The sequence below is a fragment of the Corticium candelabrum genome, chromosome 17 (genome assembly GCF_963422355.1).
Source record: "Corticium candelabrum chromosome 17, ooCorCand1.1, whole genome shotgun sequence".
Classification (NCBI taxonomy): Eukaryota; Metazoa; Porifera; class Homoscleromorpha; order Homosclerophorida; family Plakinidae; genus Corticium; species Corticium candelabrum.
Window position 1 is genome coordinate 197,959 of NC_085101.1, and position 22,081 is coordinate 220,039.

At 39.5% G+C, this 22,081-nt stretch overlaps 3 protein-coding genes across 3 annotated transcripts; 2 read left to right on the forward strand and 1 right to left on the reverse strand.

Annotated features, from left to right (window-relative positions):
- The first annotated feature begins 3,145 nt into the window (after positions 1-3,145).
- LOC134193478 (zinc finger MYM-type protein 1-like) lies at positions 3,146-4,811 on the forward strand. The gene is made up of 3 exons (XM_062662304.1): positions 3,146-3,218; positions 3,388-3,571; positions 3,647-4,811. Exons 1-3 carry the CDS (start codon positions 3,146-3,148, stop codon positions 4,809-4,811), a joined length of 1,422 nt encoding a protein of 473 aa, XP_062518288.1.
- LOC134193479 (52 kDa repressor of the inhibitor of the protein kinase-like) lies at positions 4,783-5,748 on the forward strand. The gene has a single exon (XM_062662305.1). It carries the CDS (start codon positions 5,185-5,187, stop codon positions 5,746-5,748), a length of 564 nt encoding a protein of 187 aa, XP_062518289.1. The 5' UTR covers positions 4,783-5,184.
- Positions 5,749-11,855: 6,107 nt separating this feature from the next.
- Positions 11,856-12,796, reverse strand: LOC134193480 (uncharacterized). Its single transcript, XM_062662307.1, has 3 exons — positions 12,582-12,796; positions 12,239-12,509; positions 11,856-12,179 (listed from the first exon to the last, which is right to left on the reverse strand). Exons 1-3 carry the CDS (start codon positions 12,794-12,796, stop codon positions 11,856-11,858), a joined length of 810 nt encoding a protein of 269 aa, XP_062518291.1.
- Between the last annotated feature and the right edge of the window lie 9,285 nt (positions 12,797-22,081).

Consider the following 22,081-nt stretch of genomic DNA (forward strand, 5'->3'; position numbering starts at 1 on the left):
GTGTATAATATACTGTATAATATACTGTATAATATACTGTATAATATACTGTATATATACTGTATAATATACTGTATATATACTGTATATATACTGTATATATACTGTATAATATACTGTATAATATACTGCATAATATACTGTATAATATAGTGTATAATATAGTGTATAATATACTGTATAATATACTGTATATATACTGTATAATATAGTGTATATATACTGTATAATATACTGCATAATATACTGTATATATACTGTATATATACTGTATAATATACTGTATAATATACTGTATATATACTGTATAATATACTGTATAATATACTGTCTAATATATTGTATAATATACTGTATAATATACTGTATAATATACTGTATATATACTGTATAATATACTGTATAATATACTGCATAATATACTGCATAATATACTGTATATATATATATATATATATATATATATATATATATATATATATATATATATATATATATATATATATATATATATACTGTATAATATACTGTATAATATACTGTATAATATAGTGTATAATATACTGTATAATATAGTGTATAATATACTGTATAATATACTGTATAATATACTGTATATATACTGTATAATATACTGTATAATATACTGTATAATATACTGTATAATATAGTGTATAATATAGTGTATAATATACTGTATAATATACTGTCTAATATATTGTATAATATACTGTATAATATACTGTATATATACTGTATATATACTGTATAATATAGTGTATAATATAGTGTATAATATACTGTATAATATACTGTATATATACTGTATAATATACTGTATAATATACTGTATAATATACTGTATATATACTGTATATATACTGTATAATATACTGTATAATATACTGTATAACAACCAATGCCTAGTTTGAAATATAATGCCCGTTGCCAAAATGCATATCCAATGTATACACCTTTAAGTGTCACAACACAATGACTGATACCATCAACTTAACTAAGTCATTAACTTAACTTAACTTAATTAACATAATTTAATTTAAACCAATGTTAGCTCTAAATATAGATTACCCCAATAATTGCTAGCTGTGTGACAACCAGCAGTGTTATCAATATGTCGTCGTCATCATCATCATATTCTATGCATTAGTAATTAGTATGTTGTTCACATTAAATGATCCGTTTAGTAATGATTATTAGAGTACAATATTTTGTGTACGTGTTTATCCAACTAGGTAATGCTTAGTAAATATTGTGTACACACACATATCCTATGCTGTTATTTTAATTGTATACTACCCTATTAGAGTGTTTATCTGTTAATAAATCTTTTTAGTAACTTAGTAGTTGTGAAATAGAATTAAATTACCTGAGCACTTTGCACTTTTCTGCATATTATATAATTAATTGCACACAGGAAATAAATTTGCAATAAATAGTACATGATTTGATGTATGCAGTGAATGCAACAGTGTCAATATTGACGCATAAATCGCACCCAAAAAAAGATTTTATGAAAAATGAAATTTGCTTAACTGCGAAGAATAGTAATTATAAATGACTTTACCTGTCGCCTAATTTATTGAAGTTGATTTGTGCCGAGAAAACCACGTTCAGCAGACGACAAAAACTGAGGTCCCCTTTCAATAAACGGCGCAGGTTACTGCTCGAAAGGTGCGCAAAAAGACAGCACTTCGTTTATGTCAAAATCGCGGTTGCAAGATGTCCATTGACTGCCGAGCCTCGTACTACCAGACCACTGAAAACCGCGAGGAAGTGCATACGGGAACAGCCAAAGCCACACCCAACGGGGCCCCAAAAAAAAATTCGCACGACTGTATCTATGACCATATGACCTGCGACGCAACGACATAACACGTGACGTGACCAAATAAATGTCCCGTACGTTTAATATGGTGGACGCGAATCAAGCTGCATAGCTATGGCATGCGGAGGGTTTGCACTGTAGTGCTTCTTCATTATGTTAGCAGAAGTACAGCATGTCAATGAAATATGTGATTAGAACGAGCATGCACAAACTAACATGCATTCATGATTATTTTAAACAAGATGACACATCTCAATACAGACCATTACCCTCATCAGGTGACAGATGGTCTTCTTGCATAGCATCAGCAGCATAGCTGTGATCTTGCACATCTGTTGTTACTTGGACACCAGCATTCAGAGAGTCTTCTTCCTTTGTGCTGTTTCGAGACTTTCTGCTATTCTTGGAGCCAACTTTCCGGTGGGGAAATATTGTTGGTACTGCATTCCATTTCAGTTTTTTCTTTCCATCTTTCCTGTGTTGCTCAAATTGAGAGCTATCAAAATGAGCCTTGAAGAAATAAACAGAAATTTACAAAGCGCTTCTTACAGTAATTTTACTAGTATCAAGTGTGGGTAGTAAATATATAGGTATATATATATATATATATATATATATATATATATATATATATATATATATATACAATCGCAAAAGGTATACTGCAGGTAGCGTGAGAGCAGCCGACAAGCACTAAGTTCAAACCTTACCGAACTGTGTAGTGTTCTAATGTGTACTGCAGATATACGAGCTTGTCGGCACCATCCAAAATGCCGCATGAAACTAACAATCAATTATATTCTTGTACCCTGTGCACACCAGTGACGGATTCAGGCTGGGTCTATGGGGTCTATAGACCCCCCTTTGAGCTGAGCATTACTGTTTTCAGATTCGATTTTTCATTCTAATACAAAAATACCTGTTCTTTGGTACTGTGTTACTGTATGAACTGAGTTACTCAACAGTATATTTAATTAAAGACAGCTAGCTAAGTTTCGAAACTACCAGGTCCAAGGTCCAGTCCTTTCGCCGGGTTGCCGAGATCGTGTTACTGTAGGCTTGTTGTAAGCGCGCAAAAAGGACGGTAGATCGAGGCCATAAGATCTGCTCATGCTCAGAGAACTTCATTCTACAATCCCACGCATCTACTGATTCCGTGAAGTCGTCAACAAATACTTCAAAATGAAGAGACATGCTGCTACACCTATCACTTTATTCTTCTCCAAAAGGAGCAGAGAAGGTAAATGCAGATGACAAATTTGCATTTATACTATATATAATAGCGTTTGACAAAATTCAATGGATTACCATTTACTGACTATTCCCTTTACTACAGAGTCTGAGGGAGAGTCACACTCAAGTGCAAATATAGGTTCGCCATCACAAAACTGTGTAACAGAAGACCCTTGTGTGGGCCCCAGATGCTTCTGGTAAGTAGATTATAAATAGTATTAATCTTAAATTCAAATAGTAAGTTACATACATGTAGCTGCAAATAGAATACAAGCTATCACAACACCGCTTAATTTTAATGTTTACAGGTCCAAGTCGAATGTCACCCAGTGCCACCACTCTGTCCCAAGTTGAGTCGAGCACTGCTTTCCCTCCTGGTGATACTGGAGCACTGTTGAAAGCAAACCAGAAGTTACGTGACTTGGATCCGACACGTAAATACCAATTGCTTACATCTGAGCCAAATCTTGATCCTTCCTATTACCCAAAGACGTACTGTGCTGTTTCTAAACAATATCGCCACTTTACACCAAGCTAGTTTAAGAAATATCCTTGGCTCTATTACAGTCATGCAGAGGATGGGGCATTCTGCCGAGCCTGTGCATTTTTTGCTCCAGAGTTACTTGGTGGACATTCTACAGGTCAGTTCGTGACTGCACCTTTTAGAACATGGCAAAAACTATCTGACAGGACGCTAGCTCATGGCAAGCTTGATTACCATCTTGCTTCTCTGGCAAAGATGAGTGCATTCTTGGATTGTTATAGTAACCCATCACAAGCTATTGACACAGTGCTTGTATCCGAGGCTCGGAAGCGGATGGAGGCTAACAAGAAAGTGATTTCGTCTCTGTTAAAAATAGTTTTGCTGTGTGGAAAACAAGGCATAGCGTTTCGTGGTCATCATGATGATTGTTTCAACTGGGAGGATACTGAGTATGAACACTCAAACCCAGGGAATTTCATTGAGCTTGTATGCTTTAGGGCTGAAACTGACAATATTCTCTCTGAACATCTCAAGAACTCTCCAAGAAATGCTAGATACACATCCAAAACGATTCAAAACGAATTGATTGAAGTGGTTGGAAAGTACATCTGCAACGAAATCATAGCAGAGGTAAAGAAGAGCAAATACTACACTGTCATTGTTGATGAAGTCACTGATATTTCAAACAAAGAGCAGCTCTCAATTTGCCTTCGCTACGTTTATTATGGTACTGTGAAGGAAGTATTCATTGCCTTTGTCTCAGTAGAAAGGATCACAGGAAAGAATATTGCTGCAGCAATTTTAAACTGGATACAGACAGTTGGATTGTCACCAAGTGATATGCGAGGGCAGTGCTACGATGGAGCCAGTAACATGTCTGGAGCAAGATCAGGATGTAGTGCTGTTATTCAACAGCAAGCTCCAAAGGCTGCCTATTTCCACTGTGCTGCTCATCGATTAAATCTTGCTGTAGTGTCTGCATGTAAGATCCAAGGATTCATGAATGTTGAGGCATACATCGGAGAAATTGCAAGGTTCTTTGCATTCTCTCCCAAAAGGCAACGACTGTTTGATAAGACAATGGATAAATTCCTTCCAAAAGCCAAGGCCCGAAAGCTCAAAGACGCCTGTAGAACAAGGAGGGTTCAACGTATTGATTCGTACACAGTCTTTCTTGAGTTGTTACCAGCACTTCACACATCTCTGCAAGCTATGGTTTCTCCAGGACAACACAGACTTTGGTACTGATTGGGGCTGGGATGGCAATATAATCACAAAGGCGAATGGCTATCTGTATCAGCTTCAGTCGCCTTCTTTCTTAGTTTGCTTCAAGATTCTCCTTGAAATTTTGCAATGTCTCAAAGGCCTCACAGGCAAGCTTCAAATGCAAACATCTGATGTCATGTATGCCTACAAGCAGGTTCAGTCAGTACGTTTAATCCTACAGAAAATGAGAGAGGACTGTGTCCAAGAATTCAATAAAATCTTTGCCGAAAGTCTTAAGTTAGGACAAGATCTCCATGGTGAAGATTTTGAGTTGACCAAACCGCGCATTGCAAGGCGACAGTCTCATTGAAGCAACATTGAAACATGCAGTGCAGAGCAGTATTATGGTGTAACCATGTACAGTGAGTTCCTATCTCATGCCATAAGGGAGCTTGACAACAGATTTTCTGGAAACCAGTACTTGGTTCACGGCTTGCTTCATTTGGTTCCAAGTAAGGTTGCTTCTGAATCTCATGATGACTTTCCAGAAACACTCAGTCAAGCTGCTGATTATTTCAAAGACGACTTGCCTCATCACAACATGCTTTCCATTGAGTATCGAATGTGGGTCCGGAAATGGAAGTGTTCAGATGAAGTTCCAACAAAGCTTGTTGATGCACTCAAATCATGTGATGAGATTCAGTTTCCTAACATATTCGTTTTGTTGAAGTTGACTTTAACGCTTCCAGTCACCACTTGCGAGTGTGAGAGAAGCTTTAGTCAACTCAAACTGATTAAAACCTGCAGAAGATCTACAATGACAGACGATCGATTAAATGGATTGGCAATCATGAAAATAGACAGTGATCGATGTGAAAGAATTCGGAAATCTCCAGAAGCACTAAATCTACTTGTGAACTTATTTGCATCATTACATCCTGGGAGAATGAAGATTGCTTTTGTTCTAGCTGATCAATAATTTCACGTTGTTAACATGTAAAATCATTTAATTCCACTGTGTACATTGTACTAAACATTATGTCTTAATTAATGTATATAGTATTATATGTATGGCATATACAGAGCGGAATATAGGAAATTTTTTGTCCAGACAAACAGGTTTGCCAAAGCCACGCCCATTTAGACCACGCCCATTTAGACCACGCCCATTCTAACAAATTTTGACCCCGCAAACAACACTTTATTTCTATTATTTGACATATATACAAAGCATGACAATAACCAGAACAACTTTGAGGCAACATACCTGCAAAGCAATCTTTTATTGCGTTACAATAAAGTGAAAAAATTATGGAACCTCAAAAGACAAACTTGAAAGTGCACTATAATGAGACAATAGCAGAACATTAACAGGGAAACCTAGCACAACAATGTGCAAAATTGTATTCAGTCAGACCTTCTGGAAAACTATTTGTAGACGCGGTCCTAGAGGATTATGCCACATGTCCCAGTCATCTAAACTAAAGCTGCTAGTGCTATCGTCTTGGGTCAACTCTCCAGTTTTCCTTGCTCAGTATTGCTTTCTGAAACCTTGATTAGGACAGCAGTTGGTCTTGCATTGTTCCCACCACAGCCGAGTAGCGGCGTCAGCGTGAAAGTCTTGAAGTGATGGTCCTTCATGGTATACTTCCATAAGGTCAGACAAGGTGGTGTTGCTCATGCTGGTGTGCCGGTCTTTCTTGATCAGTTTCAGCGATGAAAACATCCTTTCAACATGTGTGGTAGTTAAGGGGAGACTAATACTATGTCTGGACAGGTGTGAACTATGTACCACACAGACTCATAGCACACCTTGCTGATGTGCAGATATTTTCTAGCATAATGGACTACCTCCTCAACATGAAGAGCAAGAATATTAACCCCTTTGCTTTCTAATGGTTTGGCAAAATGAACAGCAAGCGTTTTTACAGCTTCTCTAACCTCTGCATTATCATCAACGTTTTTGTCTTCACTATCTTGCTCAGAAGTTTGAACATTAGGTTTTTCTTTGCCATGTTTGGCTGTCAAGAAAGGCAATTATATGACAAAGCAGTTTTGGTGTCACACCAACCTAGTCACTCCTTTTTTTTATTATCAAGGCATAATAAATCGGTATTCACCTTTTCTGCAGTTACTTAGTGTGCTGACAGAATAGTCTGCCAAAAGGCTCTTTGAAAGAAACCGTTTAGGATCTTTCCAGAAGGACTGGAATTTTCAAAGAAACAGCAGTCACTGCTATTTGACAATGACAAGAAAGAAAACATTCACAAATCAGGGTGTTTGATTACCGTCTTGGGGACGATGTTTCTACCAATTCATGTCCTCATATTTGGTGCTGTGCTACACGCATTCTAGGTGAAAATTTGTATTTTACGGCAACTGGTGTCTCAGTAACCCGTCTCACCACTTCACACAAAAGCATATATACTGTCTATGACCCCATGAGTGTGAACTTTGAAAATCTGTAATATCTCTGCTGTTTTTTTGGACCTTCCCTGATGATCTGGAATGGTTAGAAACCACAAGATCTGGCATCTGTTTACTAAATTATTTAAGCCCTTCCTACAAAGGAAACCAAAAGATAACACTTTTTTCATATCAAGGACATATTAGCCAAGTACAAATGGTTATTATCCAATTATCTAGTGAGATCAAGGGATCATCAACTGGAACCACTTAAGATAATTGGTGTAACATGCTCTAATAAGCACACCTGGTGTGACCTCTACCTCATTACTCGCTTCCCAGTTCAGGCTTACTGGGATAGTAGATATGTACCCCAAGAAAACATACTCTCTGATAGTGCACATAGTCTGACTTATGAGTGTCCGAATCATGCCATTTGGATGTGACCGTTCTAGTAGCCAATGTCCGGACAACACAATATATGGCCGGACATGGACTTGTTTTGACCGGACATGGACTTGTTTTGACCGGACAATGTCCGGTGTCCGGGCGTTATATTCCCTCAGCATATATAAATAGCCTTAGATTGAGATAGCTAGCTTGCTGCTACCAGCTGGTGCAGCTAGTTCTTGTTTCTGCTAGGGAATTATTTGGAATTGGTTTTTTACGCCCAAGGGAGACAGCTCCAAAGTTCTTAATTATTAAAGTGACTGAATCCTAACAAAAGTAGGCGAAGTAGGCGTGGTTAAAATTTTGTTTTATAGACCCCTCCTTTCTCAATTTCTGAATCCGCCACTGTATATAGATAATATGAACCAAAGCCAGACATCATTGGTGAATCCTTCCAACCCCCAAAATGTACTAGAATTTTAAAAACTTTTTCCCTAAAAAAACAAATAGATGTAGGGATTGTATAAAAAGTAATAGAAACAAGATCTATAGATAATATGAACCAAAGCCAGACATTATTAGTGAATCCTTCCAACCCAATAAAAGTAAAATGTAGGGAATGTGGTTGGAAGGATTCGCTGCTGATGTCTGGCTTTGGTTCATATTATCTATAGATCTTGTTTCTATTACTTTTTATACAATCCCTACATCTATTTCTTCTTTCAGGGAAAAAGTTTTAAAATTCTAGTTTGGTAAGTTTTTGGGAGTGCGAAATCACAGCCTACTCCATTAATTAAACAAAGATTTTATAGCCTAACAAAAATACACATTTTCTAAACCATACTTGGTCTACATGTATAGTCTCATATCTCGAGCATGTGGATCTTAGGTTTACAGTGTACTTGCAAATATGCTAAGAGCTATGCAATGTTTGTGTATAGGTGGTTTGAATCAGACGTTACATTTAGTTGCAATAGTACCACTAGTAAGTATGAAGCTGTGTTCTACTTGCTTCAGAGCTACGAGCATATGTGCATGTAGTTGTGTGTGTGTGTGTGTGTGGGGGGGGGGTAGATTGAAGAAGGAGTTTATGCAGATGATTAGCTGTTAGCTCTCCTGGTTGTCTACAACAATTTCTAGATGCATTCTTGCATAATTTTTAAAATTTGTGTCCGGTGGGATATGAGTATTAGTGTTTAAACAACTAAAGTTCTTGGTGTGGGCAACAAAGCAAGCTCGCATTTCCATTGATGGTCATGCATCACGTTACAGAATGTTGATGAGTTTGTTATCCAGACCACTTAATTGAAACGCAAGATTCGGTTAGATAGACTTGTCACTACTATGAGAATCGAGATGCTAGTTTCAACAGCGTCACCTTTTTCTTCGTCATCATTGCTGTCTAGGTGTCATTGAACGCTACACGCACACGCCACATTTGCGCACGTGCACGTGACCGAACGTAAAAGCTTCTACACGCGACCGGCTTGTACACAGTACGAGGTCTTCGATTTGCGGGAGCTTGCTCTTAAATATAATACGGTAGCACTAGACAACTGCAAAAATATTATCGTAGGCCACACCTCTAGGCTCGTAACAGACGTCACATTCCGAGCGTTGCAAAGTCGACATTTTGTGATGGAAGCGAGTCGAATTAATTTGCTTTTGTCATAATTCAAATGCTTGAAGGCGTTGGTGTTCCAACTACGGCAAGTAGAGGTATATCGTGTCTGCGATTGCGATGACGTTCACCGTCACTTCTAATTAATTAACTACGAGCACTTCTTGCGTTTGCTCGTGCGATTCAAGAGCGCGATTCTTTGCCTAGCTGTAGGCTTTCAGGTTTGTCAACCACGAAACGTGTCAAGAATTCTTGTCGCCTTGTTGTACACGTGTACAGTACCCTAAACTGCTTCAAGCAACGTAGCAAGAGCTTGTGATTGGCTGCCTGGCTATTGTTTGATAACAATTGCTTACAACAATTGCGGTTGAACGTAAGTAGGGTAGCAGGTTCAAATCCATTCTAGAAATCTTTTTTCTTAGATGTTTCTTTTTTCTATCATCAAAAGAATACAGGTCGGCTTATTCTACGTCGTTTCCCAAAGTTTTAGCTTTAGATATGCTGTAGTCAAGGAGTTATGCGTGACGAAGAAGAAGAAGAAGAAGAAAGAAGACAAAATCCAGCGAAACCTCCGAAATTGATGAGCGATTTTCTCCTTCTGAAGACAAGCTGAGATCAATTCAGAAGTAGTCAAGCGTAGTTGAACTTGTAAGGTTTTCTATCCGTCGTTTTCAAGATATTTAACCACATTTTAAGGTGATTTCTGAAGGTCTAAAATATGACCACGCCCACACAACCTGATCAATCCCTACATACAGGGTACTACCGTACCCTGTGATAATGTAGGGAAAGGGGGGGGGGTTGGTTGGAAGGATTCACTAATGCCAGACATCATTAGGGAATCCTTCCAACCCCCAAAATGTATATATAATGTAGGGAAAGCGGGGGTTGGAAGGATTCACTAGCTAATGATGTCTGGCTTTGGTTCATATTATCTATAGATCTTGTTTCTGTTACTTTTTATGCAATCCCTACATCTTTTTATTTTTTCAGAGAAAAAGTTTTAAAAATTCTAGTTTGGTAAGTTTTTAGGAGCGCAAAAGCGCGCAACATATACCATATACCTAGGGTGTACATGTCTTCACTAGGGCCTGTACGTCTTTTCTAGGCATGTCTAATGTATGTAACAGCTTTCGTTAGACATGATTCAGAGGTAGTATACTCAAGCTCAAGTGGTCTCTAGGCTAAGTCTACCGGGTAGATACGGAACCATGGTATCCTAGCGCACGTTGCACGAATGTAGATCTTAATTTTTAGTGTCCTTGCATTGCTCTTTCCTCTGTGCGTGTATAATTTAATATGCAAAGGCAGTTGGAATAGAACCTGGCCCAGTACTCAAAGCCAAAGATTATCACATACGGGATAGAGCGACGCCCCTGTTATCGGACACCATCAATCATCGGACAGCCGTGCAAGAAGTAAACGAAGTAAGACTGAGCTTTGTTACAGCCCACAGTAAGAAGGATTAGTAAAGACTGTGATTCCAGACGCGGGACATCCAAAGGCTTGAAACGGTTATGCTAGGACGGTAAACATGATCCTTCTCTGCGACCCCGTTCATCGGACACCACCATCATTCACCCGACACGACCTCCCCCATGAAAACGCAAAGGCAATTCTGCAACTTCGTAACTGAGATAGGTTTATAGGTGACTAGCTAACACAACAACACTATCACTGTCTCCATTTGCTACTCTCCAGTAGAGATAGCGCACGCTCATTGAGTCGAGGTAACGCCTGTGACGAAAAATTCTGGTCCGGCCGGATCAGTTTTAGCAGCCAAATCTGGTCCAGCAGTGCCAAAATTAGTCTGCAGGTAAATTTTCGCGCATGCGCGTGATTTGAATTTGTGGGAGTACAGTACGCACAACAGCGTTGTGCTCACCGTTACTGTATGGAAAGCGATAGCGGCCTTTTAATAGACGATGTCTATAAGTATCTGGTGGAGGGGACGGATCATATAAAGAATGCGCACCACCGCTCTAAAACGCGCCAAATAGGTGGTGCAAAGCGTGCTCAGCCATGTGTTGATTCTATTAATATAAAATACCCGTATACTCTCTTTATCAGTCACGATTTAGGTTTTGTCCCACCATTAACGTTGCAGGTGGCGCAATAAATGCAGGTTGCTTACATAAACCAACAGAACAGGAGTGGCTACGGCTAATTTGCAGAGAGTAGACTTCCGTTCTTGCGTACGCTAGTTACCTGCCTTGTTCGCGGGAAAATTATGTCGGCTGCTGATATTTACGTAAGAGTGCCTGAAGTCTGCTTTGGTCCCGATCCACACTGTGATGTCATCGATTTCATGCAGCGTCTAGGCTTTCTTTCAACAACAACGAAGCTGCAACCCAACCCTCTATCAATTAATATTAATCCCATCCGGGTAACTACACATTTGCAAAAAAAGAGAACAAGGTTTTCTTGTCAGCTTTTTGCGTAATTACCTACTACTGTTATAAGACAAGTTGAACTTACTATTACAACACAACTGTTTAGGTTAAACTGCAACGCTAGAAGAAGTTGAGAGACACCTAGCTAGGGTACTGGATACCACTGGCTGATATCCAACGTGATGGCGGCAAAGGCTGCCGCGTGAGTTACGCCATGACGCTCCCGCCACATGAATTGATCCAAATATGACGGCAGCATATGGCGATGGCACCCTTTCATTTTTTCAGTTTTGTTTTCTCTCGATTCCAATATGATTCAATATGTTGAGTGTGTACTCCAGTGCCAGGGTCCACAAAATTTAAAGAGTGGTTAACTGTCCTGTGAGCTGCCACCAGGGGGAGTGTGTTAATCCGATTGTACGCTCTCCATTCGTCAGAATGTACTATTGTGCCAGGCAGTACGTGTTGTGCTACGATCCGTAAAAGTGTCGCAGCATCTCTTCTTGGAACTATTTCCATGTAACCCAGTGCTGGCTGCTGTGTTACATCAACAATTCCAAAAACCCACACTGGGTCACGTGGTGCTCTTCCTCTGTGATGCTGTATAATTTCACAGGATAACTCTTAACAGTCAACAGTGTAATGTTCAATGCAATTACCTTCGGTTTGTGGGAAAAACAGGATTCGTCTATTTCAACAACGTTGGACTGAACTGGACCAATGCCACCAAGTCTAATAACATTTTGTTGGGGTTTCCACGAGCACACATCTCTTAGGTACTGGTACATCTGGATGCCAGTGACTAGAGATACTTTACAAAGATCCTTCATTTGAGACACAGGTGTCTCAAAACACCAGTGGTAGATTACAAGTAACCAAGTTGTCAAAGGAACATTTGATTGTTGAAAAAATGAATCACATCGAACTGAACTATAATAAGAATTTCTGTTTATAGTAATATAATGTTTTTAGGGTACCACATCTTGCAAACTTAAAAATTACCGTTGCATTCTGCAGTTTTTTTCAGGACATCTCCAAATATAACCGTCCTTGCATCTTTTAAACGATTTTATTGCCATGGCCACACCATGACAGTTGTTGCATTGTTCTTGCCTTGAAATAAGTCCTCGACGCTGCATGAAATCGATGACATCACGCTGTGGATCAGGACCAAAGCAAACTCCATGCACTCTTGCGTAAATATCAGCAGCCGCCATAATTTTCCCGCGAACAAGGCAGGTAACTAGCGTACGCAAGAACAGATGGCTACAGTACTCTCTGCAAATTAGCCGTAGCCACTCCTGTTCTGTTGGTTTATGTAAGCAACCTGCATTTATTGTGCCACCTGCAACGTTAATGGTGGGACAGACTGATAAACAGAGTATACGGGTATTTTATATTAGTAGAATCAACACGTGGCTGAGCACGCTTTGCACCACCTATTTGGCGCGTTTTAGAGCGGTGATGCGCATTCTTTATATGATCCGAGGGGACCTACTCTTCACGGCTTACCGTGCAATCAGAAGAGAAAAATCAGGAGGAAAGCCGAAAAAATTACAGTTAGAGACGGAGAGCTTTATTACAAGATATTTTCGAGTGTCAAGAAGGTACGTACAGTCTACGGAACATGGCATTCTTTTATCTTTCAAAAGTTCACGTATATTTGGCACGGCCGCCCGAACACACGACACGTTGTTTCTCCAAGTCCCGAACCGTCATGAACACGACCATGTGCGTCAAGTGGTTGCTCCAGCAAGATTCGACAACGAGGTCCCATTCAGGGGGCGGGATGTTGGCCAAATGTACACCGCTAACGGGAAGAACCTGTAGGGTGTCTCAGACGTAGCTCACGCTGTCCACAACAACAAACCTGGTTTAACCAGGACAAAAAGACATCAAGATTGGAAGAAGGGAGCTCTGGAAGAAGTAAATCATGATACTAGGGTAATCCGGGGTAATTTCGGATGACTTGGACTTCCCCGTACATTACTCGGTAACTGCGGCGCGTGCTGACTAGAAACTTATACCAGTGTGTTCTTCTTCGACTGCTCTACCATTGTGGATGCGTTGTGGAGACAGAAAGCAGATAGCGGCGGCCTATTGTTTAGAGGGGGCGGGGTATTTCCGGATGCCACTGAAATCGCTAGAAAGACACGATTTACAGATGATTTGACTGCTGTTTTATATTTAGAACTTAAGGAGACCTTACATACAGTGGGTGATATGTTATTGACAGGGTTAACTACAGAAGTACAAAATTTTAGCTACACTTTTTGTGTGTGAGTAGCTCAGTAGGATTGGAAAGAAATGGTGCTATTTAAGAACTACAAGACTAACCTCTAATGATTCAGCACTATAGCTGTCCCTCTTGCTCTTGGGTTTGAACCATATCCAGTGACAAAGAGGAGAAAGCACAAAGTGCATTCAACAGAACAATGGATACTCAGAAGTGTTCAAGAGTAGTTCAATTTATAGGCATGCCAAGGACAGTATCTCTCTTCGGGAGAGCTGTCCTTTACTGTTAAGTAGTGGCCAGGAGATATGAACACTTAGCAGCAACAGAGGAAGGTACCTATCTTGTGGTCGTGCACGTATTTGTTTAATTAAAGTCTCACTAAGAAGCAAATTGTACCTTAGAGCCATAAGGAGTAATGTGCAGACCCATAAGAGGCCACAAACAGCTGCAAGAATAACCTTAGGAGCTAGGGAGAACCACTACATAATCTTGTAGTCAGCAGACAAGACAACAGGTCTGTATATTCTCAATTGTAGAAGACGGCAACAATTCTAATTGTATGTTAACAGTGGCAGTGCCTTGCTGACAGTTCAGTATTTTCTATTTTCTTCCACAGCCCTGCGTAAGAAAGTTATGGACAAGTTTCTATTCTTTGGAGGCACCACACCCCAGCAGGTAGTCTCCCGTAGTGATCTACGCAGAGTAAAGCATGTCCTACTAATTCTGCTGTCAACCTAGGAATCTTCACAGTGATTGCCCTTTGTGCAGCTTCAATTGTGTGCTGTGACCATGAGCCAATTCAGGAAGGATCTGCTGCCTGCCACAGAACATTTCTAAGCAACAGTGTTATTGACATTTGATCAAAGTACTTACCAGCAGTGTCAACGTCAAACAGTATATAAACACAAGAGACGGTCAGGTCAATACACACAACCTTTGAATAAATACAGTAACAAATACAGTAACCGCCGCTGTAGTGTTTACAGTGTGTCAAACAGACCAAGCAGCCACTGAAGACGACTCGGAGTACACACGATTCGCAATTGCCAGCGTTCCCACGTGCAACAATGGCACAGAATGCAGCTGGTAAACCTTAGCACTAACTTGTGCATGCCCCGCCTACAACAATTGGCATGCAACGCGAAATGCAGATATTGCTAAGTACTCTATACACTACCAGAGGACGAGGATTCTAAAAGACTAGCGGCAAACAAAAGATTTACATCTGAACAGCACTAAGAGAGCCCTAACTAGTCTTCTGACCCTTGGACAAAATGCAGGGGAGGCTTAAAAGTTGGGCTCCCACACCGTAACGCGTTGACAAGCCTCAATAAATTATCCCACAAGTACCTGAAATCACCACCAAGCACCTTACAACGCCACGACGGCATGCTATAATGCCTACCAAATTCAAAAAAATGTGAATACCTTGAAAACGATGAATCACCGGGCAATAACGACGACTTGAAAACCACAAACTTCCGGTCGCTAAGCGCCATGTTCCTCATCCTATTCTGTGCACTAAAAGAGAAGAGTCGAGCTCGAACTCCTTCAAACAGTCGACAAAGGTATATGCTACCGTAGGGTGATCAACATTGGGTTGCTGGCCGGGGCCTTTCCGTGGACAAAATTGACAAAGGAAGGCGCTACGGTCGCCACAGCGACAAATCACCCCAACTTTCGCCGTCTTTCCACGAAGTCAAGCAGTCTGACACACGCCCTACATTGTCAAATCGACGCCTCTAGACTTCCTTCACTACCAACGACAGCAACTGGTGAAGGAAGGCTCTACTGAGACTGTTCATCACCCGTGAAGTAGGGACTTCGCCAGGTCCTGTTATACGGGACTTGGCATTAGAGAAGGATACGGCTTATCCGGGTCTTCATTTGGAACATAACGCGAGAGGTAGTTCCGTAGACTGGTACAGGTGCAGAAACATGGTACAAAAAACGTGCTGATGTGATTAGCAGAAACCGCGCCTAGTTCAATTGAATCAACGTATCAGCACGCGTTGGAATGCACCCCTACGCCGTCCATTGGACTCCCTACCGCGTACACTGCTACTCGTTCTTTCTATTTTCTTTTTCTGATGTACAGTACTCAAATTATTTGAGAGAACGAATGAGCGTTCAATTTCTGTTAGTTCAAATCTGGCCATCAGTTCATATATATACAAATACATCCGCTTTCTCGTCGGCAAAGCAATTTCTAATAAACTGCACCTAAAAATTTACAAATTTGAAATAACAAAATTTTAAATTTTGATTATTCAAAAAATTAAAATTTGAAAATTTAATGCAAATTTATAAAAATTGGTAACGTTAAATTAAAAATTTAAAATTTCAATACAAAAAATTGAGAAATTGAATTTCAAAAATTTTAAATTTAAAAATTTAAAATTTTGAAATTTGAAATGGCCGAAAGACCCACTGACCCACATAGGTGCCTAAAATCAAACTTTAAAAGATAAATCTAAGGATCACAAGAATCAAACATCAAAAGATGAAAGCATTTTACAAAAAATAAGGAAAATTAAAAATTAAAACTTAAAAATTTAAAAATTTAACTAAAAATTGAAACTTGAAAAATGAAAACATGAAAATTGAAATGGCCGGACCATCCACTGACCGACCCAGACTGCTCCTGCAAAGAAGAAACGACTGTCCGACGAAGGGGCGTTACCTCGACTCAATGAGCGTACGCTATCTCTCTTGGAGAGTAGCAAATGGAGACAGTGATAGTGTTGTTGTGTTAGCTACCTGTAAACCTATCTCAGGTGCGAAGTTGCAGAATTGCCTTTGCGTTTTCATGGGGGAGGTCGTGTCCGGTGAACGATGGTGGTGTCCGATGAACGGGGTCGCAGAGAAGGATTAGCCTCGGCCTCCCAGACCCGTGTAGCGCCGATACAAAATCGTCCTCCGATTTTGTATCGATTTTGTATCGTCGCTACACGGGTCTAGGAGGCCGAGGTTAGAGAAGGATCACGTTTACCGTCCTAGCATAACCGTTTCAAGCCTTTGGAAGTCCCGCGTCTGGAATCACAGTCTTTACTAATCCTTCTTACTGTGGGCTTTAAGAAACCTCAGTCTTACTTCGTTTACTTCTTGCACGGCTGTCTGATGATTGATGGTGTCCGATAACAGGGCGTCGCTCTACCACTGTCGTTACAACAGAATTGAGTGCATACCTAGACTGTACATTTCAATTGTCTTGATCAAGATCGCAAAACGACGACCACCTATACCAGGCCTATAGACGTAATCTAAACTACTAGGAAGTTTGCATGTTTACTTCCATGACAGCTAGGGTTTCAACAAATACGTATTGTCTAGCTAGGACTCGGCGTTTCAGTAGACGGTCTGAAAACTCCGTTGGACGTGTTACTCACGAACGCGAGGCGCCTACGGATACCGTACAACTAGTTATTCAATTATAACGTGACATCCTAGAGAGGTTGATACTAACGCTCCCGTGCCAGACAAAGCAAGGAATTCCATGGAATTTCCATGGAAATTTTATGGCAAAATTTCCATGGAAGCATGATATTTTTACCATGGTTACCCTAAAAGCAGGGGAGAAATTTTCTATGGTAATCAGGGTTATTATTTCTGTGCAAGTATGGTACATTTCCATGGAATTATTTCTTGCTTCCATGGATCCATGGAAATAACGGTGGTGCTAAAACTAGGGGCAGTATAGCTGTTCATATGGATCAGACATTTGTACACACGCGGGAACTCTATTTGGCACAAGAAATGGTGATTGGAAATCTCTGTATTGCACAATTAACATCTCAACATACTCTTCTAGCTATATTACGCATTCATGCAATGTCATTGGTTGCCTTGTACTCTCAAATACTTCATTTTGTCTCCCAGGATTTGGTTGATCTTTCCACTGGAAATGTCATGGTACTTCTTGATCATGACTAGGCACACAAACCAAGATCAGCTTCTGGCATTTAGCCACATTGCACAATATAGCAACACAAACTTATTACATTGTATTTTTACTTTTTGTGACTCGATTATTGAATGCTACCATGAGCATGCGGTATACAGTGCACAGGTAGTCTCTATCAACTGACTTGCTATTGTAATTTTAATTAAGACGTAGTGTACTTGTACGCGTGTTAATAATCTTGCTGAGACTAGACTTTCTTTTTGCTTGCATATAATGACTTTAAAACAAATTATATTATTATGAGAGCATGGAACTTATAGTCATTAAGCGATGATACTATTATATGGAGTGTTGCTTCAATTGTACGTACACATGTTGACTATTCTAGCTGCGTGAATTCCAGACTGAAAACTTACAAGCAATTTAGTTCGCTATAAACAGGGGCGTAGGAAGTAAATGAAAACCGGTCCGGCCTAGCGCGCGCTAGTGGGCTGGACAATGTAGCGCACGCTAGTAGATGGGCGGGACAACTTTAATTAACGAGAACTATAATGACAGCCATGTCTAATTCTAAAACTGATACTTATTGCTGCTCATAACCTTAATCGAACTTTCCAAAAATGAGCAGAAATATATTACTTATTTAATCGGCTATACCCTTAAAACGGAAGTTGATGCCATTGAGCGTCTGGCGAAAGTGCATATTTCAAAAACCGGTCCGGCCATGGCCGGACCGGGCGAATTTTTTTTTTGGACACCCTTTCGACTTAGCCGCTGGAGCGAACAGTGCGCTGGTAGTACGAGGCTAGCGGCGCGGCCTTTGATTCTTGGTAGTCAATGGACATGTTACAACCGTGATTTTGACATAAACGAAGTGCTGCGTTTTTGCGCATCTCTCGAACAGTAACCTGCACCGTTTATTCAAAGGGAGCCCCAGTTTTGAACATCGTCTGCTGAACGTTGTTTTCTCTGTGCAAATCGACTTCAAATAGATTGGACGGCAGGTAAAGTGATTTCTAAATTACTATGAATTGCGATTAAACATTTTTTATTATTTCTAAAGTCTTTTTTGGGTGCATATAGCTATGCACGTTGCCTCGATTGAATTGTACGGCAATATTTACGCTGTTACATACACTGCATACATCAAATTGTGTACTATTTATGGCAAATCTATTTTCTGTGTGCAATCATATAATATGCAATTAATAATACAATTATATAATACAAACTACTACTACCACAAATTTACTAACACATAAACATTATCTAGTTGAAATGACAGCATTGATATATTTTAAGCATTACTTAGTTGGCATAAACACGTACGTAAAATAATGTATAGACGTTTCAATAATCATGACAAATCAGATGTTGGATATATATGCCTTTTACGAACTGACATTATATTTGAAATACATATCATGCCATTGGTTGTTATATAATTGGTGACATGAATGACAGTTGTATATGTAATTAGCTGTGTGTGTGTGTGTGTGTGTGTGTGTGTGTGTGTGTGTGTGTGTGTGTGTGTGTGTGTGTGTGTGTGTGTGTTAATTGTGTGTGTTAATTGTGTGTGCATACTTTACCTACTTGAAGTACGAGCAACATAACTAGAACATAATCAATATTTGGTAAAGATCAAATGGTTGAAATGAAGACGAAGATCAATACTTAGTTTATGCAGCAAATGTTAGGCAAACTCAACTTTGACATACTAGAATTATTAGTTTGTAGATGGTCATATTGTATTATATGATCTACACAGCTGATCAACTGAAACTCTTTTTTAGTTAATCTAGATTATTTAGTTATGTGGTGTTTATTGTTGCTGTCGACGATGTGACAGTGGAAATAATTTAATTGGAAAATTATTGCTCCGGCTAGTCTTTTACAAACATTGATTTATTAAGTGCCTATCTGTTTGTATCAATATGCATGCAAGTGTTTTGACTTTATGTGTTGACTTATTTTTGCAGTGACACTATTAGTTAATTTTCGTTATCATGCAACAACAGTTTGTAGATGTTATAGATACTAAGAAATAAGTTGAACAATTAATTGAACAGAGTTGTTTGATTATCTGTTTTTGTTTTTGTTTGTCTGACCATCTATTTATATCTGTTTGTTTGTCTTCTTGTTTGTTTGTTTGTCTGTTTATCTATTTGTTATTACATATGTTCTTATTGATTGGTTCTATAGTTTATATGTATAGGCTAAATAATATGATCTAAACTAATTAGTTAGCTTTATAAATTATTGTATCTTGGGGCAATTCCTGGGTAGTTCTGTATGTTTGTTCTTTTTGGATCAAGGACGTACCTTGGGGTATTTTGCTGCAGCAATGGATTTCAGTATACTTTGACACATAATTTATGTCATCAAGACTCATGTCACAAACAATTGGTTATTCATAATACATAGTAACAAGAGGTGTGATCAACTATGCAGTTTACATTGTGCAAGTTAGTGGTCCAAGTAAGTACTGAATATTTCTTTTGCATGTCTTCATAACTGTGCTTAATTAATTAACATAATATTATACTGGCAGGTTGAGAGAGTAGTGAACAGTCTACCATCTTCCTGCATTTTGTTGACCTTTGGAGATACTGTCTTTCAAAGAGTGAGGTCTTTTAATTGAGTTGTTTTTTAGTTGAACTGGTATAAAATACCTGTCATCTTTTTCAGTCTCTTTTTGATTTTTAGTGACAGCTGCAGGGGCTCGTCCAGGAGCTGCTGCTGCTTTCCCTCTGTGTATTGATTTTCTTCTTCCAGCTGATTTGGCTTGAATAGGGATCCTCCTACCTCGCCGCAAAACTCCGTAATTCTTTCGGGTGACACTGCCCCCAAAGCACCAACCGAATTTATGGAAAGCTGTAATCAGATGAGAATTTGTGGATTTGGTGGATAGTTTATTGTATGTTGTAGTAAACTTTTCTATGCTTTGCTGGAACATAACATCAGCCCTCAGTTGCTTTTTAATATCTTCGGATATTAAGTCAACTACCTTACAGAGTTGGTCTTGTTGCTGTGTTTCTTGTTTTAGAGAGACAGTGGTATCAGAATCATGCTCTTTGTTGCACTGCTTTGTGTCATCATCTACACACCATTGTGGCTGTAGATATTCTGATTGCGCATACCAGCCAGTTGAAATGTAGTGCTGCTGCTGCTGCTTCTCCTGCTGCTGTGTTGGTGATGGTGGTGGCTCGCATGATTTCTTTGTTGTGTCAACTGGCTTACTGATTAGCGTATAGAAGGACAAATCTTGTACACATTCCTTGCCATATGCAATGTATGCCAACTTCCATTTGTCTTCAGGGTTGAGAGCAGGAATGCAGTTTACTGTTGTGCACCCAAAGTGCAACACAACTGCTGCTTGGTGACTACACGGTGATCCATCTTGACCTCTTGGGCACGTGCAAACTCCTATTTTCATGTCAGTGTAATAAGCAACTCCTCTTTCAGTCTTGCTTGGCACCAAAAAGCTTTCTTTTGCGATCTGCTTTATGGTTACTTTAGCATATGCTTTAGCATTTACGCCTTGATACCGAAGTGAAATATAGCGGTCAACTCGACTGTGGGCTACACTGAGCAGTTTACCCTGGTAATACCGTTCCATTATTTCAGTTATGAAATAGAATATCTGTACCAAGTTGTATGCTTTCACTCGACTGAAAATGAGCTCTTTCAGGATCCTCATTCCAGCTTCTGCATAGTTGTTAGTATGATTTCCTCTAATAAGAATCGTTCTACGATAGCAGTGCGCCCATTCTCTTCGTCTAGCCCACAGTGACTGCATGTGACTATAAAACTTAGGACATTTCTTTACTTCAGGGCTTTGAAGGAAACTGTTGTAGTGTTTCTGTAGCTCAGTTTCTGTATTAGTGTAAACTAATTTCTTGACTTTTTCAATAAGGATGGTACGATCATTTTTAAAAATTTGGTTTTTACTATCATATAGCCAGGTCCACCTGCGTTGAAGAAAATGAAATGTGCATAGAAGGAGATTTGCTGTTGGCCAGAAATTGTGAAGAGCTTCTCGCTCTGTATGGCTGTCATCGGTCATAACAATAGTGGGACCATGTTTCACTCCTTTGCCATTGAATGCCTCCTCAGGCAAAACTTCTCCTAACAACTCCAGTCCACGATGTATGGTTGTCGCCTGCTCATCTGAAGTGACAATCACACCTAGAGGGATACCAGAAGTAGGTGTGCTAGTTGACATAATGAATACAGATGAATTATAGCGATCTAGTGAGGAAGTTGCATCAATAAACACCATTTCTCTGGCTTGTTTGATGTTGTTGTGGGCTCTGGACATAAGTGGTGTACAGATTGCTAGAACCATTGGCTGATGTTTCT